The sequence below is a fragment of the Ixodes scapularis genome, unplaced genomic scaffold (assembly GCF_016920785.2).
Source record: "Ixodes scapularis isolate PalLabHiFi unplaced genomic scaffold, ASM1692078v2 PGA_scaffold7__128_contigs__length_106722199, whole genome shotgun sequence".
NCBI lineage: Eukaryota > Metazoa > Arthropoda > Arachnida > Ixodida > Ixodidae > Ixodes > Ixodes scapularis.
This window is the reverse complement of record NW_024609882.1, coordinates 105,773,112-105,788,460: the sequence shown is the minus strand read 5'-3', so window position 1 is coordinate 105,788,460 and position 15,349 is coordinate 105,773,112. Positions and strand designations below refer to the sequence as shown.

At 48.4% G+C, this 15,349-nt stretch overlaps 1 protein-coding gene across 1 annotated transcript in view; it reads left to right on the top strand.

The window, feature by feature from the left end:
• LOC8052907 (succinyl-CoA:3-ketoacid coenzyme A transferase 2, mitochondrial) overlaps window positions 1–15,349 on the top strand; it is a 90,791-nt gene that overhangs the window by 58,457 nt on the left and 16,985 nt on the right. The window contains exons 8-9 of the mRNA XM_042286333.1: window positions 2,641–2,737; window positions 5,632–5,726. Of these exons, the coding sequence (XP_042142267.1) occupies window positions 2,641–2,737; window positions 5,632–5,726 (192 nt within the window). The remainder of the gene's footprint in view (window positions 1–2,640; window positions 2,738–5,631; window positions 5,727–15,349) is intronic.

Below are 15,349 nucleotides of genomic sequence, written 5' to 3'. Positions count from 1 at the left end.
TAAACGCGAAGTAAAGAGAATAAAAAAAAAGGGCACGAAAGACACGGAGTTTAACCTAAGGTGTGAGTGTATCAATCGTCTGCTCTCGATGGGAGAGCTGGGTGACTTAAAAGAAACGGAAACAGTACACATCGACGTGTGAATGTTACTGAAATAGAGTAACTAAATATTGTTACCCACTAAAAAAGTAATTGAGTATGCTACTCGTTACTGCGGTTCAAAAGACGCAAGTTATCCACACTTGAAAGTGCCGAGTTATTTCCATGCTACTCTAATTGTAACTCTTTTATGAAGCAGGCTATTATGAAATATTTTATACATATCTGTTTTATGGTCTATTTAGCGTTACAAGCGCGAGCTGGGCAGAAAACTAGACTGCATACCTGTGTTGAGCGCGTTCGTCTTCAGAGGCAACAGAGTACCATTCCTCGTTACTTCAACAAAAGGCAACAAAAATACGTCAGTCGTTTCGTACATTACATCGTTACCGAAAATTCTAAAACTAGGCAAAAGTAACGCGTTAATTGAAACGCCTTATGTACTCGTCTGAGCACGCGCACAAATTATACAAGTCACCGGGGCACGTCGTGACATTTTACAAAAAGTCGTGCGCATCTCAAAAGTGCGGAATGGCAATGCCCACGTTCAGCGAATGGAACTTGTCCTTTGCATCCGCCATTTATGTAAGAGGGACCTAGAATTCACGTCAGTTTGTATTAGCGTGCTTCTGCGTTTTTATATTGTATTGGGAACATGCGCTCTAACCTACATTTTTAGCACAAACGGGGAAGTTTTGTCTGAATGTCGTTTTCGGAAGGTGGGAATTCCGCTAATCGGCCATCAGTCTCGTCGTCCAACCCTTATCCGGACAGAAGGGGCTACATTGGCAACGTCACGTCTCCTGCGGTTCATCAGCTGTTCTGCGCAACACCTCCTAGTTAACGAGGCCGTCGTGATGAATCTTCAATGCCACGTATCGGAGGATAGCGCGAGGCAATGACCGGACACGAGTGCTGAGTCAGTCAGAAAGTTAAAGCAACACTCGCGTTTACTCTGTGCACCGTGTTGGCCTGGAATAGCTCACACAGGAAGTTCTGAGGCCTCGACATTAAAGAGGCGTTGGTCCGCTTTACTCATATGAGAGACAGAGAGCCTCAGACTATTGCTCAGCCACGGCAAGACCTCCTATACTTCGTTTTTCACCTTAATTCCGGTCGCAGCCTGCGTTACACGATGAGGAGATCAATCGAACAGCGGTGAAAGTTGCCGTGGCTTTCGTCATGTTTTGCGCGTGTTCTATCATCGTAGGACCAATCAAGTACAGTGAAGACCCAGTGCCTTGCGCTTTTAGCGTTTGCGTGCGTGTTCATGCTTTTGGCTGCGCTTGGAGCTATTATGAAACGAAGCATGCGTGGCTTGCACTGACATCACATCGCATACTTTTGACCACCATGTAAAAGGAGGAGGAGGAAGCTGCTTCTGTAAGAATTTTGAGGGACGGCCGGGTTAATCTATAATCTTTTGGGAGGAAAATAGCGACGTCTGTGCAAATCCGGGGGGAACAAAAGAGAATCCTTCTAAGAGGGGAGCTTCTTCCCTTCTTCCCTGGTGGTCGTCGGAGCGCTCTTTGAATGACGTCAGGTGCAAGCCATGTATGTGGCATACAAGTTCGTCCACTCATTGCGCATTTCGTTCGTTTGTGTACTCCCCAAAACGCGCCCAGGCACTTTTGTTTCCCCCCGACTTCAAGCAATGACGGGGCGCGTTTGGCTGCCTCGTTTTCGTGTGTAGGCGTTGTAAATGCAAATTGGGAGGGAAAGAGAGAGCCAATTGTGTACGTGCACAGGGCGCATTTGTCACTAACACCGCGTTTCCTACGCCTTCTCTAGGTCGCCCTCTGGTTGGCGTGTTCCTCATTACGCTCTGATGTGCCAAAGACACATTTTGGAACACTTTCTCCCCGTATAGACTACAGGGTTGTCGCACTCCTTCCGTGACGTCGCGGCAGGAGGTCATGCGACATCGCAATACGGTTCTGAATTGAAGGCATCTCTCTAAAATATATCTAATATATCTCTTTCTTTCTTCGCAAAACGAAATGCACATAAATGTACCCCCGTAGCAACAAATATGTATAGACACTAACTTCTTTTAATGGCTGAAATGAAAGCTTTTTGGTTTTGAAAGCGCGGAGCGAGGGGGAAAAATGTCGCGATGGCTACCTTTGGGTATCATCTGGATGGTTTATCTCACGCCACATGCCCAACGCGGAGGAACCATACTGCACGAGTGTTTCGAGAAGCAAACAACTAATTTGCTGTTTGAAATCCGGTAGTTGAAAATCGAAGCGATTAAGCGAGTGGAGGGAGCCCAACGCGGGCGCTCTCCAAAAAACAGTCCTGGTCACTCGTACGATTGTTCTTTGCTTTTTTTTATCCTTTGGGGGAGGACCCGTGGCGCCACAGTACAGTGACCGAAAGGTTGCGCCTAGGTTTCCGGGCTTACAGAATATGTCCAAGAACATTCATTCACGCCTAAGACATAATTCTGGGGAATGAATTCGTGGACGCGTATATTGATATGTCTCCTAAATAACGCGTGTATTTCGGAATGAAATAATAACGTCGCTACCTCTCCTAGGTGTTGAAAACCCGAGATGCACAAAATGCAACGATCGATGACGCCATCACCCGCATCATACGGAGGGCGGCCTTGGAATTTCAAGACGGCATGTACGGTATCCTTTAGCCGGAAACGTTGACATTCATGGTCGAGTTGGAAATCACCTCGTCTTGAGTGGAGTACCTACTTAAGCTACGCCCCATATTACCGCCATTCCTGTCATCTTTTTGCTCGAAAACATTGTTTCCAGTTGCCTCAAGGTTTATACGAAATCGCTGGACGCACTTTTCCCTCAAGAAATGTTCAAACAGTCAACGACAGAGCACGACATGCTTACACCCTTAAAAAAATTTAGCTCGTAAAAAACTAGTAGCTGATACATTAATGACCTTTTTCTGCCCACTACTCCCTTTTTATTATCTGCTGGTATCTAACGCGCGATAGGTAGTAAACTGCTGCTATCAAACGCGCGATTTGTAGTAAAAAGTTAGTAAGTGTAGCAGTTACTATCTTTTCTTAACCGATACTACTTTTTTACTAGCTATGTACAATCCAGAACGCTCGACAGGTAGTAATTGCAGCTGCTATCCGGGGAAGTGAGAACATGGCTGCTGGGATCATATGGTTACGCTGTTTAATAGTCTATCGCAAATAAGTACTGCCTGTACTGTTGATTTTGAGTAAAAGATACATTCCTTAGAATGTTTAGCGTCAATATGGGAGAGCAATATTGGTGCGAATGCGGCACCATACCTGTAACATCGTTCTCGGTCGATGTGTTCACTGCCCAGCCGACTGTTTCTAATGATCAGTATAAAAGACGCATGGGTACACATTGAGAGCAGCATATTGTTAGCATGTCGTCACGCGCGTGTCATCTGGGTTAGACTTCAATACGTGTGCAACTATGTGTGTAAGCAACGTGGAAAAAAATCCCTCCCAGCGCTCACACTTTTTTTGTCAATTTTGAATTTGACGTTGACTTGCACGAGCTGAATTTGGGTAGCGGTTGCTAGTACTTGTGAGATCGAGTGCCAGTCCCTAGCCAAAGGTAGTGAATATAAGTTGGTTAGTAACTGGGCCCAGACATTTCGTCGAACACCGTTTCATCGAACGCCGTCTCATCGAAGCCGTTTCAACGAACATCGTTTCATCGAATGCCGTTTCATCGAATGCCGTTTCATCGAATGCCGTTTCATCAAAGCCGTTTCATCGAACGCCTTTTCATCGAAAGCCGTTAGAGCCTGTAATATTTTTGTAATTTATTTTAATTTTTATACACAACTTTACCTAATTCTTTTTTTTTTTTATATCACAGGGTGCAGTGACGAGATAAGTTTCATCGTGAACATATCCTGCTTCGAGAAGAAAGCTTCCATGAAACAATGAGCCCTATCCATGTCACATGAAAAAATAAGACAAAAAAAAAAAAGAAAACAGAAAGCACGATGCACTTTCTGGGGAGCGGGTAGTGTTTTATTGTCTGACAGCTTGTACGTGTGACCTTGGGTAATGTGAGTATCAGGAAGGGTTCAGTTTTCTTGTGTGGCAGAGTGCACCTAATCTGAGCATAAAGATGATAATCAGAGTATAGCATATTTTATTTCGCGTGCTCTCCTCGGACAGTATCGCTATATTATAAGCATGCTGTCCTGGCAGTTAAATGTTTTTCGTGAACAAAACTTGGACTAAGCGGAAGGGTGCAAACGAGCTGTTGTGAATCGCACATTACTGAAACCCCGAGACAGCAGGCAAAAACCCACACAGACTCTAAGAAGTCTTTTAAGTGTATGTCCCTCATTCGCACTGTCGGGGTTTCAGTCATGTACATGAGTAAAGCTTTTCAGTAAGTCGCATACCCAATTGTTTTTATTTCTTATACCAATTGTTTTATTTCTAGCAATTTGACACCGCCTTCAAGAGGACTTCACAAGTGACTACCCTATTCTTAAAAAAATGCAAAGTAAAACATCTATAAAGCACTGTTATGTCGCAAAACTCGGCACAGAGAAATTCCACAAAACGGCCCTTAGCGATTCGATGAAACGGCGTTCGATGAAACGGCGTTCGATGGAATGTTCATTTATTTGATGAAACGGCGTTCGATGAAATGGCATTCGAGAAAATGTCCGCAACCGGTTAGTAGCTCTTAATAGTTTCTTGCCCACACTCCATATCACAAGTTGCGTGCACTACAGGCGAGGGTAGAGAGGGCAAGCAGTGGGTAGGCTGAGGAGGGGAGGAGAAATTTCCCTTCCTCTCTAGCGTTCCTAGTGCTCGCTCTTTCTCTCTTCACCTGGCGTTGCCTTCGCCTGCACTGCACACAACTAGTGCCACGGTGTGTAGTAACCGCTACTTCGTTGACCGTTAATACCTACCGTTACTAGGTAGCCAGTAACATATGTGACAAGCAGTTACAAGCTTTTACTTAGGAAATTCTACTAGTTTTTTTAATATTGTAAACTTTGGGACGCTACGGACTCACACGTCGTTTACAGGCAATTGAGGGTTTGCCCACACCAACACTGCGCGTGCGCACAAACTAGATTCGAGTGGAATCAAGTGTCAGCGCTTCCGCCGTGCCGACAACAGCCCCACCCCAGCAGCGTAACATCAGGGCCGCAGGTTGGTGTACAGCCAAAGCCTCAGGAAGCCGCAGTTTCGAACCGTAACCAACGTCAACGGCTCCCGCTCCGAGGCAGCAAAATGACGGCGCCCACGAGATAATCAACAAATGGAATGTCGATACTCTGAGCGTAGCCTGTTCAGTGGTTTCGTACCGTGTAGCATTTGCAAGCAGCCTCGTGTTAAGGAGACGCGACCATAATCCACACGCTCGCGCAAGTTGGTTTGGCAGCGTCGGCGTGCTCCGGAAACTGCGGTACCCTCGACAACGTCACGGAGAAAAGTGAATAATTGATTGTTAGCGCCGTCAGACCAAACCAAACCAGACCAAACAAATCACACAAGTGCCGTCCAAAGGGTGTCTTCCTTGACGAAAGCCTGCAGTCAACTTGGGCGTTGGCATCCCGCTCCTCGCAATCTACTACCTGCCCAAGGGGATCCGGGTCATGCTTCACAGCGAAAACGGGGTTCTGGGTATGGTGAGTGGATTTAAGCTTCTTTGTCGCCTGGACGCCAGTTTTACACTCCTTTTGACTTAGCGGGTGTTTTAGCGAATACTTTCAAGAATTGATAAAAGTAAATCTGTTTAAAAAAAATCTTTCCGGAAACAAACTTCCACATGGTGGACGTCAGGGATTACAAAAATATGCAAATTAGCTAAGTAATTATCTAACGATTGCTGATTAACTTTTTAAACAGTGAAAATAAACATATCGTTTCAATTAGAAACTCTCTGGGCATTATCGAAAACTATAAAATCGGCTTATTTGAGAAAGATATAATACAGGTAAAGCAATTTATGCCCCCCGCCCTCCCCCCTAAAAGTTGCTTCATTTGGACGCGTTTCTAGGTTTCGAATTTCTATGAGTGCTGATCTTTACGCTAGCAATCCTGCCCTCACCTCCCCTCCCCCCCCCCCCCCCCCCCCTGTGGCGGTGACGCAATGAATACCACATGTAGGTAATATTTAGTGAGACTGCAGGTTCGATTTTTCCAGAGAGCGCCACTGTCGCTCCGCCATTTTCGAGGTCGCGGTTTGACTGGCTTCGGTAGAGCTTGAGTACGTGGTCGACCGTTGGTAGTGCGGTAATTTCATATCGTTGAACTGGAGAGAGAAAAAAGTTTATCCCGGGAAGCGTGCTGTTTTAATTTTCTTGTTGCCGCCGAGTCCCGCGTGTGAAGGTTGAACCGCATCTAAGCGATTTGGCGAGCGACTAGACTAGTCAGCTTGGCCAGCGACGAGACAAGCGACGACGACCCGCTTCACTGTCGGTCGGTCACTCGCACGACGAGGTAAACCGCATGAAAGCGCCGGAAGGGAGCGACAAGGGCGATGAGCGACAATTTCTTGAAATCCTAAAACCGAGCGACGCGACGAGCGACCCTGGAAGTCTCCGTCGCTCGTCGCTGACTCATCGCTGTCACCTTCGCTCGTCTCGTCGCTTGCTAAATCGCTTACATTCGGTTCCCCCTTCACTGTTACTCGTCGCGTAACTCGGTTTTTGGATTTCTAGAAAACGTAACCCACCGCCTTGGTCGTTTGCTCCCGTTGCTTTCACGCGGTTTGAGAGTTACCCCCCGGGGAGATGCGCCAAACCCGAGTGGAATTTCTGCCCCTTTCTGTCCTTTTTCAAACACTGCTGTCTTGTAATACCATAAAAGAAAATATGGCTCAGGTGCGTTGCGCGCCTCGGTCACCAGGCAGGCAGAACCGTTGGCGCAAAGGATATCAAAGAAGAAACCTAGGAACGCCCCTAGAGGGAGCCTTTGCTTTGGAACGCCGAATAATGCTGCTATGTCTTTGTAAAGTGAATTGATTTAGTGATTTTTGATTATGTTCAGCAAGCTTCAAGTTGGAACAGTATGCTTATTTTCACTAATCTAAATTTGTACTTCTTTTTACTTGGTGATGTCAAATAAACTTTGATTTGATTTTCTATGATTTTGATTAGTAGACACTGACTGCACAGCGCATAACTGTCCCACATACACTATTATTTAGGACAAATACACAACACGCACACCGCGCTGAACTCGCAACTGTATTTTGTATTTCATTTTTGTTTCCCTCTTCCTCTCTTGTATGTTGTCCCCTAAATACTAGCGTGTGTGTGGTATAATTGTGCGCTGTAAGGTCAGTAATATGTTCAACCAACTCGCCCGAGCTGCAATTTTGATTAGAAAGTTTAGTTAATTATTTAGTTAATGAGTATATCTTTTTGCAATCGCTGATATTCGCCATGGCTGGCAGTTTAACGATAATAATCCATGGAGAAGAGAAGTAGGAGGAACAAAGAACAAATACAAGTTTCAAACACAGCAAGATGACTCGTGCACGGCCAAAACAAGTCGGCCTGGTCCTGGCATCGAACCTGATTCCTCTCCATTTTAGGTGTGGCGCTCTACTAGCGGAGCTAACCAGTAGATAAGCGTCAACAGAGCAAACAAATTTAAGAACTGCCACCAGTTTGTTACTGGAAAAATTTATACTTTCCTAGGCCACGCTATTTTTAGGTATTTTCTCGAATCTTTGCTGAAACGCGCCCGTATTAACCAGGTAGAATGAAGAACGTGATGAATTGGGAGGAAGGGTCGTGTTCAGCTTTCTTGTTTGATGTGTCCTTCGAAAACCGCGCCTCCCTCTCCATAAGCGTGCATGCAAACAACCACCCATCTGTTTAGAGACACTTAAAAAAACTGTGGTGAATCGTCGACCAACACCCCCTGACGACAAGGAGATCATTCAGCACATTTCTCCTTCAGACGAGGAACAAGAGGCTTTTATTGACATGTACGTGTATGCAGGCCTTCAAAGGGCAACACCCAAGCAAGGAACCTAAATATACTGTGTTTGAAGAGGGAACCGGCCCCCTCGTCACCGAAAAAGAGTTTAATATGACAATAGGTCAGAAAGGCCTTCTGAATCTAGGCCATTTCTACATAGGAATTCTGAAAACAGGTAGCCGCTCGTCACCGGAACACTGGTCGCATAGCCGTCTGTGTTCTGGAAGGAGCAGGGTCAACCTTTCTTTACACAAAATAACCGCAACGCCTTGAATTAGTCCTAGCATGTCACTAACAAAACAAATTTAGGCCCGACTTAGAATTACGCTTCGGACGCTCGTAATTTGTATAACTACGTTTAGTTGAGGTTGAAACTAAAGAACACTCTGCGCATGAGACTGCGATGCTGTCATACCAAAATGTTTCGTGCCATTGTACCGAGCAATTTCGTACGCAGCTAGCAGAAAGTGCATTTATGGAATTGATTGGGTATGCAGGGATACAAACTACTACGAGGCAATCAATAACATTTCACGAGTCCGTTAATACTGTGACATTTAGTAGCACGCATACTTATATTGGGGACCAAACCGACCAATCTATTGAGGCAGGTAGCATGAAAAAAAGTTAAGATATTTTGGTTTTATTGTTTAGGCTGGAGTGTAAAATTGTACACTTCGTTTACTTGTCATCTTTTCACTTGTTTCTTTAGCTATTTTTCGCTTTGCTTTTTCTTCAATTAGGTAGAATAGAAATATCATTCTCTTCAAATCCTACTAGATGCCGGTTTTTCTTGGAGTTCAAAATTGTTTCCGCAATCGGAGCACCTTGGACAGTTTGCAAAGTAACGTCCAGTAATCTATTTGAGACATTTGTGCGAACTCGATCAGAAAACAAAAATACTCCACTTTATAATTTTCTAGCTTATGAATATTAATACCTAACATCCTCAGGTTTGATATGCGAGTTCTGAAAACTTATAATATATTAATATTTTATATAAAAAAATAATAGACACATTCAGTGCTGCGTGATAGAAAAGTAAATGGAGCGAGTGAGCAACTTAAAAGGTGATTGTCGCGCGCTAGTCCTTTGCCAAAGCTGCACGCCTTGCCTGTGGTTTCTAAATACTGTTTACCAGTAAATAAATTATTGTATGACCAGGAGTACATGTAGTTATTTTCTGTTTTATTTTAAAATGATGTAAAATTTCCGGGAATGCATGTCATAATTATCAGTTTTTGCGACAGAAATTGTGAACGGTAAACCACTGTTTCAGATATTTACTAGTCCTATTACGAATGCAAAGTAAACTTACGTCTTACAAAAAAAAATCACTCGTCACAAATAAAAAAATCAAAAAAAAAAATCACGTCCTAATACACGGGTAATCTGGTATGACGTGAGTTTTTCGTCCGAGATACTCTGTGGCAAGTTGGCTGAACAGACAAGTTCATCTATGATCAATTGGCCTGTGACGACTCCTCCTAGACATGTTTGAAAAAATGGGGCTACGGGAAGTTTTGCGCTTATGTCAGAACGATCACAGGTTCTTTCCTTTTACCTTTTTTGTGGTTATTTCTTTGATCACTAAAGCCTTCGCTACGTTTCTTTGTTGACATCGTCGCAAGGAAGGTTTGTCGAACAGCTAAGCAGTGTCGATCTACATGCAGGGGCGAGGTTGAGAAATATATTACTTGCTGGTTTTTAACTTTGAGTTACGGGTTTTAGTTGAGATAGTTGTTACATACTGTATGCAATCGGGTCAGCTGAACACGGAAAACCGAGGACACGAAGGTAAGGACTAAACAAACACGCTGTTGATCAGGTTCAGAAAGCGTTTATTGGCCTTAGTGAAGGAAGGGTGGGGATCAGACCGGTAGCTTACGAGCTTGGGTCAAGGCCGGAGAAGGGGGTTTTGGGGACTTATAGATAGATAGGCTGTCAGCCTCGCCTTGTGGATAAAATCCAAAAGAGTGTTCATGACAGCTCGACGTTTGTCGGGAGGACCCTCAGGATGAGTCCATTCCTCAAAGCTGGTGACGTCTGGTGGTACGTGTTTCCGTCTGATATCGTCCAACTCTGGGCAAGCCCAAAGGAGGTGGTACTGGTCGACAGGGATGACGGGGTCGTTACAGAAAGTGCAGTTGGGTGCTGTGTGTAGCGCAGACCAACGTGCCATGCGCGCCGGTGTGCATGTTGTGTTTGTTACAATCCTCCGGAGCAGCACCGTGTTTCCCTGCCTAACCCGCTCGGGAGCGGATCTACACAGGGAATCAAGGCCGCCCTCAAGGTCTGTCTCGAGGTTTGTTTGGCTGTTTGCTTCGCCTCCTCGGGATCGTAGTCTGGTTCATCGAAGTCTTGACCGAGCTCCGGCGCGAGCGAGTACCTGTGGTCGTGTAAGTGACTTTGCACACTCTTCGGCTCGCGGGGGATATCTAGCTGCGCGCGAGCCTTAGAGTGAGCTTGTTCATTGCCCTGTATGTCCGCGTGGGCGGGTATCCATGACACGTTGATGGTTGTTCCGTCAACAAGTAGCTGAGAGGCCATCCGCCGGATCGCCTTAACCCTCTTGTTCGGTGATTGACGGTTGCGGCATTCCGTAAGGGCTGCCGCAGAGTCAGTAAAAATGTGGAGGTGTTTGGGCCGGACCCCTCATCTATGATGACGCGTAGCGCAAGTTGGATGGTTCCAAGTTCTCCACCCTTAACCGATGTGCCGCCGGGCAATGTCTCCGACATAGAAAGTTCTAGGCGGGGAATTACGACCGCGACGGAGCCAGCCGGCGTGGGGGAGGGGACGAAGGCAGCGTCAGTATAGACTGCGAGTCTTTCACTGGTGTCCGTCCATTCTTGGACGAGTTTGCAATGTTGACGCACTTGGCATGCTTGCTTGTCAGGACGGCTGGGTCCCGTTCCCCTGGGTACCGCTCGGTCGTCCACGATGCAAGTGTCGTCACTCCAGGGGGGATCAATCTCCGGAAGTGAGGGAAGGGCTCGGTTGTCAGAGCCTATCATTTCCAGGATCTGACGTCCGGGGGCTGAATGCTGAAGTCGCTCTAGGTGAGCACGGGCGCGCTCTTCCACGGTTTCCTGAACCGTGTTGAGCCTTGCGTGTGCCTTGAGTATGCTCAGCGGGGTGTAACGGGGAAGGCCGGTGATAACGCGCGCTGCGTTGTTGTTTAGGACTTCCAGTTTCCTCCACTGTGTCTTCGTGATTCTGTAGTGGAGGGCGCCATAGCAGATTTTGGATACGATGAGGGCTTTCACCATTCTGCGAGCCACCTCTTCGTCAAGACCACCTCTGGTGCCACAAAGCCTTCTTATGACGTTGAGGGCCGCCTGGCATTGCTGGGTGACCGTTGTCAGCCAGGTCTTGGCGGTGCCGTCTTCGTGAAAATAAAGTCCTAGAATTCGTACCGAATTCGCCGATTTGATCGGGCGGCCGTCGAGGGTCAAGTGAAGACGAGAGCTGACGTCTGTATCTCTTTCCCTTTTGGGGGCTACGACGACGTAGCTCGTCTTCTCCGGCGAGGCGGTTAAACCTACGCTTTGAAGGTGACTTGCCACGACGTCGAGACCACGCTGAACGGTCCGTTGTTGTTGTTGAATGTCACCGCGTACTGTCCAGAGTGAGATGTCGTCTGCGTATATAGTGAATCGAAGGTTGGGAACCTGTTGGAGTCGATTAGGGAGGCGCGCCATTGCCAAATTAAAGAGGAGTGGGGACAGAACAGAGCCCTGTGGGACTCCCACTTCGTTTGGCTTGGGCGCTCCAAGGTGCTTGCCAATCCGGACCGCAAAGGTGTGGCCCTGAAGAAATGACTTGATGAAGTTAAGGGCGTGGCCTCCTACGCCGAGTGCTTGCGCTTCTTGGATGACTGCCCAATGTGGGACGCTGTCGAAGGCTTTCTTCACATCGATCGCGACGACTGTTCGGATGTTGAATTTTTGTGGAATGGGCTTCGGGATGAGATCTCGGGAGAGTAGGAGGAGAATTTCCTGCGTCCCCATGCCTGTCCGAAAACCTGTCTGGGCCGGATGAAAGGCTCCTGTATGTTCCAAATGCCAGGAAAGGCGGCCAAGTAGCATTCTTTCTCCAAGCTTGCAAACGCATGAGGTGAGAGAGATAGGACGGAAATTAGCTAAGTTGTTCTGCTCTTTGCCGGGCTTGGGGATTGGGATAACCGTGGAAAGTTTCCATTGATCTGGAATGTTGCCGGAGTGCCACACCTCGTTGATGTTTTCCAGGAGCGTGGTCTTTGCGGCTTGGGGAAGGTTTCGGAGCATGGTGGTGGTGATTCCGTCTGGTCCTGGAGCGCTGTTAGGTTTCCCGCGATGCAGTGCTTCCTCCATTTCCCCCATGGTGAAAGGTAGATTCATGGGATCTGGTTCGTTGATGATGACCCGTTCATATGGGTTTTCCGCCGTCGGTATGGCGTTGGTCGCTGTTGGTTGTGGGAAGAGCGTGTCTCCAGCCTCTTGGGCCAATGTTTCCACAGCCTTGTTTGTTGTGAGTGCGAGCGTGAGTGTCGCCGCGCGATCTCTCTTCCGGCCCAGCATAGCTCTACTGACTGCCCATAGCTTGCGAATTGATGTCTTTTCGGAGAGCGAGGCACTAAAGTCCAGCCACCTTTGCCGGTTTAGCTGCTCCGCATACTTGCGAGCTGCTATAGTGGCTCGGGTGACCTCCCTCAGAGCTCTCGCATTTTTCGGGCCTCTCCTGTAGCGTTGTTTCGCTCTCAGCCGTCGGGCCCAGAGGTTCAACAAATGGAGATCTGGGGTGGGGTTTTGGAGCTTTACTTGTTTTTTGGTAGTCGCAGCCTCGATGGCTTCCTTGATGGCGTCGCAGAGAGTGGGTGCCTTGCTGTTTTCCAGCCGGTTCCGGTAGATGTCCCAGTTTACCACTCTTACGAGCCGCTTCCCAGGTTCCAGAGCCGCCGGACCGGTGAGTGCCAGGCCTATCCTGATGGGTAGGTGATCACTCCCACGAGCGTCTGCCTCCGGCTTCCAGGTGTGGCTCGTCGTGTGCGGGTTGTTAGTCCAGGTGAGGTCAGGCGTGGTATGATTCTGCCTAATGCTCCAGCTTAGGCGTGTCTTCTCTCCTGGGGTATTCATGAGGGTGTATCGGTGGTGGACCATTTCATCCATCAGATCTCGACCAGCAGAGGTGTCTCGGGCGTAGCCCCACGCTGTGTGTTGAAGGTTGAAGTCGCCTCCGACGATCTTCTGCTCTCCCGGGTAAAGAACGTCGAGATGTGTAATCCATCCATGGTCTCTGCGTTCCTTGACGGAAGCCCCAGGCCGGTAGTATACAGACACCAGGATGACTGGAGTGTTTTGTTGGGCTGTTCGGACAGCCACTACTTCCTGGTGTTCCGTGCACCACTGTTGGAGGTCGACCTGGTGTTGTGGCCAGTCTCTGTGTAGGTATATCATGGCTTGTCCTACTCGGTCCGCCCGTACGAAAGGTATTGAGGGGTCTGCGTAGGACTTGAAGCCATTCAGCTTTATAGTAGTGCAGTTGACCTCTTGCAGAAGGTAAGCATCTGGGCGTTCTTGTGGTCTATTGCTGTGTTTGATGTCAAGTTCTGCAGCGCGAAGCCGCAGGCCCAGGCAGTTTCATTGAATAATGGCTACTGCCATGCTTGGGGGTTAGGATTCCTCTGCATCGCATTGCCCATTTGGACAGCGATGGCCATGAAAACCTGGAATAGCCCCTGCATGGTGGGGAGTACTTGATCGACCGTCGCCGTTGGTGCGGGAGGGGTGGCTTTTGGTTCAGGAGGGTTGGGTGGAGCGGATCGGCGACCGCCCTTCCGTTCCGCCTAAAAGGCCTGTTCAGTGTGTTTCGATCTGCCCGAATTCTTCAGGGGAGCGGCGCGCTTTCGCGCCGTTTCCCGGATCCTGCGAACAATGTCGATTCTCTTTGGGCAGTACTTGTTCGTGGCCAGGTGCCCATTCTTTCGGCACATCTGGCAGAAAGGAATGGGGGAAGGGCAGGTCCCTTGGCCCTGATCGTCCATGGTCTCTTCGTGGGGCTTGCCACACGTGGAGCAAACCTGAGGCTCGGGACAGATGTCCTGCTTGTGACCGATCTTGTGGCAGTTGCTGCATGTCACAGCTCGTGGCCTGTATGGATATAGCTCCAGGACGTTTCGTCTGTACGAAACGGTTCGAGGGAGATGGGGTCCCTGGAAGGTGATAAGGCCGGTTCTGCTTCCGCGGCTCATTGGTCGAGCTGCCAGTGCCGCTGGCCATTGGATTGCAGTCCGGCTAGAAGAGAAGCATTGTCTTCTCCTTTATCTATCTTGTAGATGACCCCTCGGATTTGACAATCCCCGATGGTTTCGTACGCCTGGAGGGCTAGGGGTTGTTGATCGGTGATTTGGAGTTCCGTGATGCCCAGTAGTGCCCGTTTTGTGGCCTTGGACTCCGTCAGGACTGTGATGGTGTTGCTTTCCTTGGTGGTCTTAATGGAGACCATCTCTGGCTTGAGACCGAGAGGGCACGTAATGGCCTCCATTAGTCCTTTCTTGGGGAGAACTGTGACGTCCATTTTGCTGCGCGGACGCAGAGTGACGAAGTAGCGCTCACGAGCTTTAGGGGCTGGCGAGTTTTGTCCGGTCTTTGGGACTGGATGCGCACTCAGGCGAGCTCTCCTTGTCGCCTTTTTGGGTAGAACTGTCGTCCATAGACCTCCAGCATCTTGATTTGCTGCTGTTTTCTCGACGTCAGTTGAGGATGCATGCGACGAGCTTGCCGTCGCGTCTTTCGACGAAGGGACGCCGACAGAGTTCTGCGAGGTAGACGTCGTCGTCGGCTGCTCCGTCGTTTTTATGTTTACGGTTTCAGATGCTCTAAGACTTTCCGCCGCACCTGCGCTTTGCGGTTTTTCTCCTGTTGGTGGAGTTCCCTGCAAGATATTACCATGCTTGCTGTGAGGCCGACGATTCAGCGTAGCGTTGCTTCGCTGTGAACTTGCCGTGACGCCCTTCGAAGCCCGTTTAGAACGGAGTTCCGAAATAGCGCTTTGGAGGCAGGCGTGCATGTCTGCATCGGATGTTTGGTTAAGGTAGCGGCCTACCACAGTCTTCCACGAGTTCAACATACCCTGTGGCGGGCCAAGAGCTGGCCGGCTTGAAGGTGTTGGTGTGGCAGTGAACGTCACCAGGGTTGGGTCCAGCTGGAACCATGGTGGAATGGTAGTTGCAGGCGTTGCGGAACCTGGTTCAGCCGAAGGTTGGGACCAGGTTTTGCGTAGAGCTGCAGCAAACGTGGCTGCAGCGTTATCTACCATAGCCGATTTCGATTTTCGG